Genomic DNA, 14,727 nt, shown 5'->3' with positions numbered 1-14,727 from the left:
AAAACAGGAGTCATCTACAGCATACTGTGCAAGAACTGTAACAGCCACTATGTAGGGCAGACAGGCAGAAGACTAGCAGAGCACATCCATTAACACCAACTAGCAGTCAGAAGACACAATGAAAACTCCTTAATCTCACAACCCATAGACAGATTCAACTAGAGTTTTAACTGGGAAACTGTCAGCATATTAGACCAAGCTAAATGCAAAAATGCAAGGGAATTTCTGGAAGCTTGGTATGCAGACAAGATAGCCATCAACAGGCACATAAACAACATTTACACACCATTCAAAAGAGACAATAAAAGCTAAAAAGGAAACAAAAAGACCAGAAGACCTCCTCACCAGCAATCAACACCCAGGTAAGCAAGGATTAACACCAGGATTAACACCAGGCAAACAATCAAGCAGTAAATGGTATCCTAATCAAGGAACTACCAGCGAGAAAACCACCCCTGTACCAACACTGACAGGACAAGCTACATTATATAAACAGAGAGCAAACTCCACTCCCTTCTAGTACTGAAGATGTTACCTAGTCAGTAATGAAATGTTTGTAAGAAAACAACCAAGCTCAGAGAACACCAAGGACTCCACATTTCAACCCTGAGCTACATATAGTCTCTTCCATTGGTAGTTATATAATCATAATTCATTAGTTTAAACAATCATAGCCCCAGGGAAGACATTCTGATATAAGAAATGCAAAAAAGATCCAGACACTTATCATTTCCTTTTTGTAGTTCATGCAACTAATAGCACCAAATACTGGATTCTTGGTATTCTCTGAGCTTCCTTTTCTTGCATACATTTCATTACCAGGCTAGGTAATATTATGAGTGGCTGGGGGAGTGAAGTTTACTGTTTAACTATGGTAACTTGTCCTATCAGCCTTGATTAGGGTATTCTCTTTCTTGATTGTTCCTGGTGCTTATCTGGGTGTTGGTTAATAGGCATGTCATGAGGAAGGATGCCTTTAGGGCTGTTTATCCCCTTCCTTGACATTTGGATGCTTCCTTTTATGAATGGTTTACAGATTAAGCTTATCTCAATGTGTCTGTTAACAACTGATTTGTCAAGAGTGCCAAGCCTCTAGGAATTCTGTTCCATTTTTGGATTTGTCCAGAGTTTCCCAACTGAAACTGTTTTGTAACTTTTCAGTGCGTTGTGAAATTAAGGACCTTTCATCAAGTATTTTGACTACCAACTGATGTTTATGATACACTCTGCCAATCTTCTACCTGTTTGTCATACATATTTCACAGTCCTTACACTGTATGTTGTAAATGACTTCTATTCTGTTTTCTTTGGCTGATGAGTGTTTATGTTTATGGATCTAATCTATGGATAGATTTTGGTGGTTAATGGGCTACCATGATGCCAAGAGGTTGAGGCAACCCACTGTTAGTTTCTGAGATTTTTTGATGTATGGTAGTTATCTTTTTCAATGGCTATGCAGATTGTGTTGTGATTGTTGTGTGAACAGACAATTTTGATGAAGTCACATGAATATCCATTGCTTTGAAATATCGTATATTTCTGTGTTTTTTCCAAATACTGCCAAACAATTTAAAGACCACTTAATTTGAAGAGCTTTAGTGTCCAGTTAAGAGAATACCATGAATTTACATATAAAAAATGCCAATAGGTTTTCTTACACATGGATAACCCTAATACTTATAACAAAGCAAATAATAGAGAAATACAAATCAAAATGAATTGAAACACACAATAGTTAATCCTGTTCTGTTTTTACTGATAACAAAAATCTCCCTTTAGTACAGCTCAGGTCATGCTGGGTTCTTGGCAACAATACCAAAATGGTTTGGTTTTACCTCCTTTTTTTCTTCTTGGTTTAGCATATAGCCTTGGGATTTCCTACGGTTTCCCATTTAACTTACCAGGTCCAGCCCATGAGAACAGCCAAGGTCAGCTAGATGCTATCTGCTGTGACCAGAGTTAACTAACAAAAATGCATTCTCAGGATTTTTCTTCCCAACTACCATTCAAGGGAAGCTTACTTATTTGTAATTCTATAAACTTTGCCTCTTCAGAAACAGAAAAATGTAAGCAATGCTATAACTAAAATCTCAGTGTGCAACTGCTGAAGTACCCTTTTGAGATACTTAGATGCTATTACTCATAGTTAACTAAATCTGGAGTCATGCACTAAATTTCTATCAAATCCTAAGAACTGACAGGTGGTTCTGATCACAAAGAAAAAATATGCCAAAATATATTTGTTAATCTTCAGGATGCCACTAGGCTCCTAGCTGTTTTCATCCTGGAAAATAGCTATCAAAGCACTTTATCAAGAAAATGGATTGTCAGAGTTACATTGAACTGAGTATTCAAGATTTATAAAGATCTGTGTAAACCAGGATCTAGCACAATTAAATAAGGAGACATGTTTATCAATAATAATTTATTAAACTTGTATACTGCCCAACTTCCAACAACTCTGGGCAGCTCACAGCAATCAAAGAAATTAGAATAAAATTAATAAAACATAAAAGATAAAGGATGAAAAGTACAATAAAACAAGGGGCCTCACACTCCCTTGCCAAAGGCCTGTCTCTCCACTGGAAATTATCATTTCTAATGCAGAAGCCTTCTTGTTTAAACTAAATACTTCTAATTAATTAAACCATATATAAATATGTAACAAAAGTTAACTGAATTAGGAACTATGAATATGAGTTCTTATTAAATCAACTAATACTTTCTTCTACAAACTAGTTATTTAATAACATTTCAGACTTGCACTTCATAGAATACAGGTAGTCCTCAGTTTACGACTGCAATTGGGACAAGAATTGCCTTCACTAAGCAAGGCGATCATACAGTACGACATCACATGACCACACTGCTTAGCAACAGCAGTCCCAGTTTCCATTGTCAAGCGAGGACCTCATATAACTGTGACTTCCAACTTCCTGCCAGCTTCCCCAATGACTTTGCTTGTGGGAACTGGAAGGGAATGTCAGAAATTGTGATCACGTGACCACGGGGACACTGCAACAATTGGAACTCCAAGGACCGGTCATAAGTCTCCTTGTTCAGTGCCGTTGCAAGTTTGAACAGTCACTGAACAAATAGACATAAGCCAAGGATTACCTGTACACATTTTCTACACTGAATTAGATAAAAATGAACTTTTCTAATTTCTAATTATTTACATTGCAAGACAAATAATTAAATATTTTAGAAGTAATTTCTTAAATTGTGAATTAACTGACCTATAATCTGGTTTAAACTCAGAAAGTGTTCACAATGACTTGTTCGGCATTAGTTGAAAAAAATTCCTTAGCTTGATAAACAATCCTAGCCTATGAAAAGAGGTTAGTTTTCCAATGTTATAATATAAAGCACTTGGCATTTAGACAGTTATGCAATTTCATTTCACATGTTCCATCCTGGCTGCCTAGACCCTCTGAAGATCATTAATATTCTTCTACAAAAAACAAGCCATCCAAAATATTTTATGAAAAAGATGGGCTGTCTCATATTGTCAATGCACATTTTCTCATAAGTTAAATGACTATGTTAGCATAACTTTTTTGAAGTCAATTCATTCAACAAAAATTTGGGTTTATTACCAGTTCAACAATTTATTCAAATCAGGTATGGGCAACTTTACAGTAGGTATTTTATTTATTTATTTATTTAAAACTCTCATATGGCTACCCATATTAAAGAGACGCAATTCTATGCAGCTCACAAGAGTAAAAACAAAACAAAAATAAACCCAAATAAAAACAATAAAAGCACAAGCAAAATCCTGGGGCGTGAGCCATTCTCTTCCAACACAGCCAACCCTACTATCTTCAGGCTCCAAACTCACCCTATCCCACTGCTTGGGGGAAGAGCCAACTCTTTATGGCCTTCCAGAAGGCTAAAAAGGTAGGGGCCTGTCAAATCCCAGCAGAAGGGTGTTCCACAGAGCAGGGTCTGCTCCGGAAAAGGCATGTTTCCTAAGTTCCATTAGATGGCAACATTTAAGGGAAGGGACCTGGAGCATACCCACACTTTCCAATCAGTTGGAATGGGAAGATACCCTGGAAGAGGGGCAGTCCCAAAAATAACCTGGCATCTTTAAAGATGAATCTTGAATTACACCCAGAAAAAAAACTGGGGGCCAGTGCAGCTCATGCAAGAGAGGTATAATATAAGTGAACTAAGGGGCCCCCAACACTGTGCACGCTACTGCATTCTGGACCAGTTGTAAGTTTTGAGTGGTTTTCAAGGGCAGCCCCATGTACAGTGTGTTCTGGTTGTCCAACTGGGAAGCGACCAAGGCATGAGCGATTGTAAGCAAGGCCTCCTGGTCCAGGAATGGGCGCAATTGGCACACAAGATTAATCTATGCAAAGGCCCCTCTAGCCACAGCTACTAACTGCTCCTCGAGGAGGAGCCAAGAATCCAGGAGGGCTTCCAGGTTATGCACAAGTTCTGACCAAGGAAGTCCTATCCTGTCAACAGTCAAGGATAAAGCAATACCAGACCCTGGGGGCCCCAAAACCCAAAGTTGCTCTGTCTTGCATGGGTTGAGTTGGAGCCAGTTCCTTCCTATCTAGACCCCCACAGCCTCCAGGCATGGGGTCAGCACTGCAACAGCATCACCTACCCAGCCAGGGATGAACTGTTTAACTGTATCATCAGCATACTGATGATACCGTACCCCATGCCATCAAATGACCTCACCCAGCAGTTTCATGTAGATGTTGAAGAACAGAAGGAGACCTGAGCCCTGAAGCATCCCACACTCCAGGGGCCTAGGGACCCTTTTCCCCCCTCCACGCTGAGTGAAATGGAGGAAGAAGAACCACTGCAAAACAGCGCTTCCCAAACCCAGAGCCAATCCAGAAGAATCCCTCATCAATGGTATGAAAAGCTGCGAAGAGATTTAGGAGAGCCAGGGCAGTTGCACCATCTCCATCCCAAGCCCTCCAGAGGTCACCCACAAGCATAACCAGCATCATCTCAGCAATGTACCCTAGCCTGAACCCAGACTGGAAAAGGTCCAGATAATCTGCTACGCCAAGGGCCCTCTACATTAGGAACTTTCAGCAACCTCCCTAGAAAGGGAAGCTTGGAGACTGGACGAAAGTTATCCAACACTGTTGGGTCCAAGGATGACCTCTTAAGAAGGGGGTGTACTATGCCTCCTTCAAGGCAGGCAGTACAACCCCTCCCACAAAAAAGTATTAATCACCATTTGGACCAAACCACATGCAACCTCCCAGGAAGCCTTGATCAACCAGAAGCAGCATGAGTCTAGAACAAAGGTGGCTCAGCTCATAGCTGTGAGACCCCTGTCCACTTGCTCAGGATTGACCAGTTCAAACTCTTCCCAGACAACAGGGTTTAGACATGTCTCTGTCATTTCCAAAGGACCTACCCAGCTCGAGTCCAGTCCCAAGCAAGGTTGAGAGCTTTGTCTAACAGATAGCGAGAATATTCTTCACAGTGGTCCTGCAAGGGCTCATCTAGTTCCTCCTTATCCAGGAGCTGACCATCCAAAAGAGGACTGTCAGCCAGCTATCTGCAGAGCGCAGAAGTTCGCTTCACTACCTTTATCACAAGGTAAGTTCTAATGAAGGCTCTTACTTGTGGTCGGCTTCATTTTTTGCCTTTCTTCAGGGATGCTCTAGGCATCACTTGTGTCACTCCATCTCTCGGACATCCTCAGTAAACCATGGTGCTGTACAAGATCCAAGTACACAGAGTCCACACAGGCATATCTGGTTCAGGGCCTCTGCCGTGTGCTCATTCTAAGCCACAACAAGGGCCTCCACCGAACCACGCACCAGTGTTTTGGAAACAACCCCAAGCTCCCTCTGAAATTGCACAGAATCCATTGAGCACTTGGGATGGGCTGACTGAATAGGCTCCACTTCCATAAAATTTGAGATCAAGAGGGAGTGATCCATCCATGGCATGAGACTGATATATCCCCCAAATCCAGATCACGATGCCAATGCCCTAGGCCAAAAATGAGATCTAATGTGCAATACCCCTCCACCCCATATGAGTTTGGGCCTTGAATAAGTTGGACCAGGTCCATGGTTGTCATGGTATAGCTAAAGAAACTATAATAATTATGTACAGGTAAGTATTTAACAGCATAATCCTGTTCATCTTGAACTTACATCTACTGTGTTCAAAGAGCTTATTCCAAGGACAATGTGTAGTCTTCTATTTTAGCCATCTAGCATCTACAAAAGTGCCAGCTGAAATAAACGCATTGGGAATCTTCCAATTTATTTCAGCTAAGCTATTATGGATCACATCAAGAATACTGAGACAGTTCCAAAGTAATGTAAGTGTATATATGGAAGCCAACTTCCCTGCTCCTTCCCTTATTGACACTGCTTTCCCAAAGGTCACAGGATCCAACTAAATTGGCTGACCTATGGTATCAACTATGAGGGACAATCTGCTTGTGGTTAGTGCTTCCACTCAGTTTTCAGTCCCCTTGTCTGATGGAGCATTTTTAGGAGACAGGGAGGAGCTTCTCCAGGGAAAGGAAACTACTCAGCAGGATGAGGCATGGAATTCGTAGTCCTCAAACCTTATTATATATGCTGAAATTTTAATTCAACACACTGTTTGCTTTAATCAGAACTGCTGGGTTTTCCCCCACAAAAATACAACTGGAATGTAAAAAACAAGTCTGATGATTTCCAAAAGCCAGATTTAAAATAAACTTCTATTACTAACTTTTATTAAAAATAATTCTATTAGTTTCAGAAACAAAAACAAATATACATGTAGGTTTTTAATATTAAATAATAAAATCAGCTGTTCCTCCAAGACAGAAGTTTAAATCTATCCCTTCTAGATATAAAAAATACTAGAAGTCATATGACAATGTAATGCTACTGAACTGTCCTCTATTAATATCCTGACAGAAAATCAATCAAGGAATATTTTATAACTCACTCACCAGAAATATCTAATTTCAACAATAAACATAGGCTATGTACCAAAAGTCTGGTTAAGTGCCATATGTTGGCTTTTACTCCAAATAATGTTCATAATGATTTCATACTGAAGGCCTAGAAATCCAAAATTCTCTTACATACAAAATGGCAGCAAGGCATATTTAACTCAGTCCTACATGAAGCAGTAGCCTACTTGAAGATTCAGGTTTCCAGATTCTAAGAATACATTGAGAAATGCAGTGACATTCACAAACAGCACATACTGCTTGATTGGTTTCTCTCATTAATAAGTCAGGGCAGACCCTTTCATTTTTTAAAAATGATAATCAAGATTATAACTTGTTCTTTCCCAGATAAATCAGAGTTTGAAGCAAGGCAAAGTATGATTTCAAACTCTGGCTTATTAACAACAACCAGCCAGAGTTTCTAATTTCTACATAAGCTAACTACAATGGAACCAGCCAGGTTTGTTAATACCACCTACTGGCAGAAACAGCACATGCTTGTTTCCAGGTTGTATAAAAACACGGCCATACATGCAGCATAGGAGAATACTACTTTAAACAACTGAAATCCTGCTGTTGCTATGTTATCTCAATTCCTTTCTTTTTCCTTTCCTCCATTTAAAAAACTGCATTGATAAAAGGAGAAAGAGGGAAGGGGTCTAAAAAGAAAAAGTAAATTAGGATATTCTGGAAAGATTAAAGGATGCTTTTATACAGCCTTTTAAGAAGCATAACAGTTCATTTAAATAAATTATATTCATATATATCTTTACCATAAGGTAGACAGGGATTCCCACTAAGGGGGAAACATATCGACTTCTAAGAAAAATCTACAAAGATCTTGGTAGTAAATAAAAATAAAGTCGTCATAAAGTGAAAAGCACATACTGTATTTTCAATTCCTACTCTATTACGAGAGATTGGCACCATCTCCAATTTGGCATTGTTGGGTAGGTTGGCAAATCTCCATTGCAGAGAAAGATCCAGCACTGTCCTCTGAAATCTGTAACACATACACACGCACAATAAGTTTTTGCACTGAAGCTGCATCAGATGGTTTTTCAATATATTATTTCTAATATAAAAGAGATTATATCAGTAATTATAATAGAAGGCTAAGCTGTTATTCAGGGAAACAATGATTAAAATGAAAGTTATTCAGAAAGGCTGGATTTACATATTGCACAAAGCTATAACACAGTGTGTTTTGTTTTGACTTATTTCATTATATGAAGCCACTGAGGTTTTATTCACCATGGTTTATGGATTAACTCTGCATGAATCTAACCAACTATGGCTTATTCAACAAGACACGTTTAGGCAAACCATGGCTTAAAGCAACATCTGAACCCAATCAATGAGTGTGTTTACACAGCACACTAAGCCAAATTCTAACTGGATTCAATGTGTCATCCAATCCCAGGGATAGCTGAGAGTGAAGCTAAAGATTAAAGCTATTGGTGCATGGGAACATGCCCACTGATCACTTTTTAAAAAATGAAAGGGCTGAGGAAAGAATTAAATTTACATGGGTATTTTAACAATCCTGGAAGTGTCAGCTGGGCAACCAGAATAAAGTTGTCTGGAATACTGGCCAGGAGAGCAAGGTACAAACTATTACCAAAAGTTTTTCTGCAGCTGGGACCCATTACATTTGCAAATATACACAAAGACCACTTACTCTTCCTCATAAAATCAAAGGTAAAGGAGAGAAACATAATCTAGCACAATATGGGGAATATAATAAATACTGCATAAATAGAGCAGCCCTTTACCTAACATGCAATCAAACTATCCAGTAATCTTAAATTTAGAGATAAACTAAGTTTGTACCCAGATTATCTCAATTATTAAGGCACTGATGGGCCTCTCCTGCTAGAATGTGTTCATCTTATTTTAAATAGAAAGAAGGGGGAATAATGGGATTCCATTACAGTATAGTAGATTTGATACATTAGTGAATAGTTAACTTCTATCAAAAATCAGTCTAGAAGACATGTTAATTCAGAATCAGATAACAAAAAGGAATATCTTTGGACTACTACTGTAAACTCTCTCAGATGCTTTTTCCTGTAAAATAATGGCAATGAAAGAGGATAATGCTAAGCTGTACACAAGTAAATAAAGCAATAAGACTCACTTCAAATCATAGTCATTGGGACTAAAATTCTGCTTTCTACAAACTTCTTCCAAGACCTGAAGAAAAAAAAATATACAGAGAGTTAATTTGGATAGGCACAAACAAGATATTTAAAACAAATTATTTACTCTTTCTCTCTACTGTACTTACGTGTCAAGTAGGAATTCAAATTCACATCTACATAGGGAAGAACACCACCTTTTTTCCTCATAACTTAGATCAACAAAAATGCATTTTGGGATCGTACTGGCTGCTCATAGATGATACCACTTTTCACAGAAAGTGGGGTCCCTCAGTTATATTAGCTCTGGACAAAACGTTAATTGAATCATGGCTATAACAAGTGCCAAAATAGTTTATGTGGAGACCCAATAGTTGTGGCGCTGAACTTGGATCAAAATACCCTGATTCAAGTCCCCACTCAATAATATAACTCACATGCTTGTTTTCTGCCCAATATATGCCACAGGTTTATAGCTGTGGGGACAAATTTAGGGGAAACCCAGTGGCCTTGAGTTTCCAGGCAACAGCTCAGAAAGAATATTATAAATTATAAATATGATAAATAGAAGTAAATGCAGCATCTATCCGATCTCAAAAAAAAAAAATCGAGCAAGGTCAGATTTGGTTAATATTTAGATAGGAGACATGTTCCTATAAACTGAACATGAAAGTTTTAAAAAATTATGGAAGAAGGCAATATCAAGCCACTTTCATACTGCTGCTAACAAAGTGATGCAAATACATCATGTAGCTATCAGAAGTACAGCTCAACTTGATTATTACCAGAGACAGGAAGTAAAGAAACTTGTATGATACAAACTTGCTGTACTCAACGTCTACATTTAGACATGGCACACAGCCATACCATATTTTGTTTCAGTTTAGCATAATATATGAATCTAGCCACTGGTTTATGTCTTGGTGTGATGATCAGTCTTGTCACTCATATTTATTGGGTAAGCCACAGTTAAATAAAATATGCACAAGGTGCAAAACTAGTCTGTATGAAAAGAGTAATCAAAATTTGTTTGCATGACACTGAGTCAAAGAAAAGGGTTAATGCCAACATGTGTATTTATTTTATTTCTATAGTGCTCTTCCTCCCAGAGAAGTTCAAAAAAGAATAAAAACAGGCTCAAGCAAAATAAATCAAAGTAACATCAATAATGGCTAAAAACAAATGCTAAATTAAGATATTGCTTTTGGCTCAGCATGGCATGGAAACACAGCTATAGAAGACTTAAGTTATGTTAAATGGAAGAACTTTATCTCCATTAAATGACTGAACTCTTTCATTTACACATACCTCACTCAAAAGGCATTAGCCATGTCCACATGAAGACAAACTCCACATTGTGCAGGACTCTTTAACCATAAACATTCAAACGCAAAATCTGTAATGCTTGCCACTGCAGTGTGTATTCTCATTAACTGGATTTTTTGGCTTAATGTATCATGTCAACACAGTAATAGATTTTCACCCTGTCAAGGTTCACACATAACATTAAGTCAAAAAGTGGTTTCTTTAGTTTACCTTACTGTACCAAATTGTGAACAGAACTGTGGGTTGTAAGCCATGGTATATCACTTAACACAATATGCAAATTTGCAGCTCATTTAACAAGTCATGGTTAAAAACTGAGGCTTAACAATGTGTAATTCCTTAAAGTGATGATCTAGTCTGTGTCAAGTGCAGTAGTGGGCAGAATATTAATTAGGATTCATTAGGGATATTCAGTAGATCTAAGACCTATAAACTGTCCGAAAATAATCCCACCACCACTAAATTAGATTGCTGAAATGAAGATAGCTTACAAGAAAAACTAGGAGCCTCTGGATGTGAATACACTGAACCACAAACTCACTGTTTTATTTTACCTCATGCTATGCAAAGTCAGCTCGTGTGGTTAGCTTATGGGTCAGCATATCACGAGAACCCCCCCCAAAAAATAGAATAAGTAAAGCATCAGTAGATTAACCATAGGAAAGCATTTCATGCAAACACAGCAATTCATTTTTTATCTGGTTTTAAAGTTATACTAAAAGGTACAATGCAGCCCAAAGCTCTGAAGTCTCCCAATTTCTGATTCAGTAATTCTTCTTCAATTCCTTTTTCTTTTGACAGAGCACACTTAACGATAATTAATTGAACTGTGGGGGGGGGTTCAATTATCCCAATTTTCTAGGTTCACATTAACACTCTGAACCATATAGTAACCATATAGTGTACCAAGCTGGGTACAAATTGTGGCTGGCTAATATGTGGTTTAATGGATCGTGCAAACCCAACTATTACCTACAATTTTCAGGGCAGCCCCCCCACCAAGTCCCACTAAACTTACTAACGCAAGCCCTCACCAAATACAGTTCGTTTTACTGCAAAGTATAGAGCCAATGCACTTCTGTTCCTCACTAGAAACAAGCAGAATAGTGAAAATTCACAGGAAAAGGCAGTGTTCCACGGGACCCCTCTTTCCAGGGAAGCACGGGAGAAAACACGCTCCTCACCTAGGTAGCCTTTATTCCTTCCCTTCCTCAAAGGCCTAGTTCTCTACTTTAACTACACGGCCACCCTACGCTTTCTACCTTTCCCACAGGGAAACTCTGCAGCCCCCAGAGCAACTGTGGGCAACGACCTGTCCATAGATCCAATCACAACCAGCCTGCTCACCTTCTTTCCAGCCCGGGGCCAATCAGAGCGGACGCAGCACCCCCCCGCCCTTGCCCGTCCCCAGGCCAAACCCACCTGGATCAGCGCGGTGCTTGGGCCTACTCGCACCGTCACTCGCCTCCCGTTCGGGGCCAACACCGACACGGCGGAAGTGCCCCCTCCGCCAGCCGCCGACATCTTTCTCTATCTCTCTCTCCTCCTCCTAACTCACGCCAGCTCTCCGCCACTGCGGCTTTCCCCGCCTCCGTCCCCTGGAGGCACCAGGTTCTTCCGCAACCAAGCCGAATGGCCACAGCGAGGGGGCGCGGCTTCAGCGTCGGGCCGCCCCGCTTCACGCTTTATCCCCGCAGGACAGCCTGCCCCGCTGATCCTCCTCTCTCAGCCGAGTAGAGCTTGGTCAAAGAAATCTCTTGGCGCAAGCAAAACGGCCTTATTTTGCCAACATCCACGCTGGGGTCCCCTTTGGTAAAGATGCGAACTTTTCGTCCTCCTGGGCTTCTGGAGGCGTCTTACCAGCTGCCCGCATTTGCCGCCTTTTTTCGCGTCTCATCTTGCTCGGTCCGGCAGGCTTTTTGGCAGTACACTTGCATCTCCCTTGCAGGTGCTAAAATTATACGCGCCACCTGGGGAGGGGAAGAGTAGTAGCGTCTTGTACCTGTAATATGTTCGCTTGGGTTGTAAGTATCCTGAAAAATAAAATAAAAAAATAAAGTTGTGTATAACCTGCACTCAACCATGCTTGGAGAGTCTACGTCTTTCAAACGTGGCTCTCTCCCTCTATCTGCCAGATTTCCACCTTGGTCTGATTCGAAGACCTAGTGCTGGAAGAACGGACTCAGTAACTAATAGTTGACAGGGCTGAGTGGAGTGTCTATGTGTACAAGAGACTTTTGTTCATGGTGCAACCCTGCTATTGCACTATTAGGTAGGCCTTTTTAGGAAAAACACCTGTTTAAAAAAGTGAAAGAGCCTTGAATATATGGCCAAGAGTCTAAAGTCATAGTTAAAAGTAGTTTGATAAGCATGCTGTGGAATGCATAATGCAGCAGGAGTCTCTCTTCCACCAGCACAGCATACAGCCTCCTACCTTGTGTCATCTGTTCAGCCACAATAAAGGGGCTAAAACCTGGAACTCACATAGAGAGTTGAAATCCAGAGCCTCTGAATCAAACTCAGAGTTGGTAACCCTGCATTCAACATATTACCAATCTGAAGATGTAAGCGACTTTTGGAAATATGTCAACAGTAGTCTAGTCTCTCCAACTCTTCTTTCTCTCGTTTTCTCTTTTGTTCTCTCTCCCATTAAGATGACATAAATATTCACATTAAAATATTAATCTGGACCTTCTCTGATGTGCTACAGATCTTCCCAGTACATTTAATTTTAATATAAACCAGTATGGGATACATTACATGCTTTTGCCATGCTGAAGCAAATCCTGAGTAAATCTGGCTGGATTCACACGTCATATTAATGTGCTTTGGATGATTCTGGCATAGTATATAGTATGAACCCAACCAGTGTGTGAATTCCTACCGTAAATGCTCATTATGACTACATACTCAAAAAGGAGGGAAATACAAAAAGGATAGTATTTCACAATATTATTTCAATATGTCCCTTTTTAGAAATAGCCTTTATCCTATGCCTCAGATATTAATACAAACCTTGCCTAATTTCTATACTGATCGTTAGTGGTCATTTGGTATCTCTTTTCTAGACTCAGTGCTAACACTGCAAAATCTTCAGTTGATTCCATAAATAGTAGTACTTAATCTAAAGAAGAGACTTTTGTGATCAAGCAAAGGGGTAATGGTTAAAATATTAATCCTAAATATGACAAAACCAAGTTATACAAATGTGATTCTTACATTAGCAGCCATACAATTTCACTTTTCCTTGTGAAATATATCAGAAAGGGAAATAATATTGAAATGTAGAGTTTGCCTAAAACCAAGTGTTTTCAACTATATCTATCTACCTACCTATCTCCATTCTCCCTCTTCCTTAATCAAACTTTCAAGGTTTTAATGGCAACTGTAAGATGCTAAATTAAAATATGCTAAATATTAAATTTTATGACAGGCATTTGGAATCCATGAACACATTTACTTTAAATCTGCAATAACAAGGTATCCGCAGTGACAGTGGAGAAAAGGAAAGGGTCTAGCCCCAGTCCCAGTGGATGGGGCTGGTAGGCCCTATTAGGCTCAGGGGCCAGAGTTTCCCTGTTCCTTGAGTTAAAGGACTTCATATAGCTAGGCTGAGTAAGGCCTGGAGAGCAGCTGCTAGTCAGAGTAGACAGGGAGCAACATGAACTGTTTGGCAAAGTATGGTAGCCACCTTGAGTGGCAGGAGTTGTTGAGCTCAGTAGTGGCAAGGTGTTACAGGATAGTATAGCGTGACTACATAGTGCTTGGTGTACCACTAAAACACCCCTCAGTATATCAATGGATAATGTGTATTCTTACCAGTGTTGAAATAAAATTCAACTCCCAGTGCAGTATAAAATCAGGAACAGAATGAACCATTTTGCCCTTTGCCCAGCTCAGACAATGTATTTGAGCGCTTCAAAGGCAACCCACAATTTTAAAAGATAATCCCTTTAAACTTGCTGGAACACAGACTTATCATAATTACATTTTTGAAGATACTGAAAAATAAATAAGTAGTTCTAATTGAAAGGGCACAGTTCATGAAAACCAACTGGCTTGTATTAAAAAAGCTGTACAACCAGAGCTTTTTCCTCACCCGCTCTGAGTATGGGATGGCCCATGTTTTCTGAAGCATACAACTATTTTCCATTTTGTATCTGAAAGTGGCACATCTTTATAAGAACTGTATTGCTTCTATAAGAAGAACACTTTGAAGTAACTTGAGCTCAATGATCCATGTTGCATGATCCAAGCAATGCCTCCAATTTCCAAAGGCATATAATAATCAGAACTGTTATAAAGAGG

The 14,727-nt window shown here is 39.6% G+C and overlaps 1 protein-coding gene across 3 annotated transcripts in view; it reads right to left on the bottom strand.

Annotated features, from left to right (window-relative positions):
* The window catches only part of ASPSCR1 (ASPSCR1 tether for SLC2A4, UBX domain containing), a 91,240-nt gene extending 79,160 nt beyond the window's left edge, over positions 1-12,080 (bottom strand). Inside the window, exons 1-3 of one of the 3 annotated variants that reach the window (XM_088138434.1) lie at positions 11,842-12,080; positions 9,093-9,148; positions 7,841-7,955 (exon numbers count right to left, since the gene is read on the bottom strand). In XM_088138434.1, the coding sequence (XP_087994560.1) occupies positions 7,841-7,955; positions 9,093-9,148; positions 11,842-11,943 (273 nt within the window). In that variant the 5' untranslated portion in view covers positions 11,944-12,080. Of the gene's footprint in view, positions 1-7,840; positions 7,956-9,092; positions 9,149-11,603; positions 11,674-11,841 lie in introns of those variants that run through there. The other 2 variants (XM_007427771.3, XM_025166399.2) reach the window with 2 other exon arrangements.
* Positions 12,081-14,727: the final 2,647 nt, after the last annotated feature.

The sequence above is a fragment of the Python bivittatus genome, unplaced genomic scaffold (genome assembly GCF_059951505.1).
Source record: "Python bivittatus isolate LINGU-HERP-01145 unplaced genomic scaffold, Pbiv_v1 ctg000220_np1212, whole genome shotgun sequence".
Taxonomy (NCBI): domain Eukaryota; kingdom Metazoa; phylum Chordata; class Lepidosauria; order Squamata; family Pythonidae; genus Python; species Python bivittatus.
This window is presented reverse-complemented; position numbering and strand designations above follow the sequence as displayed.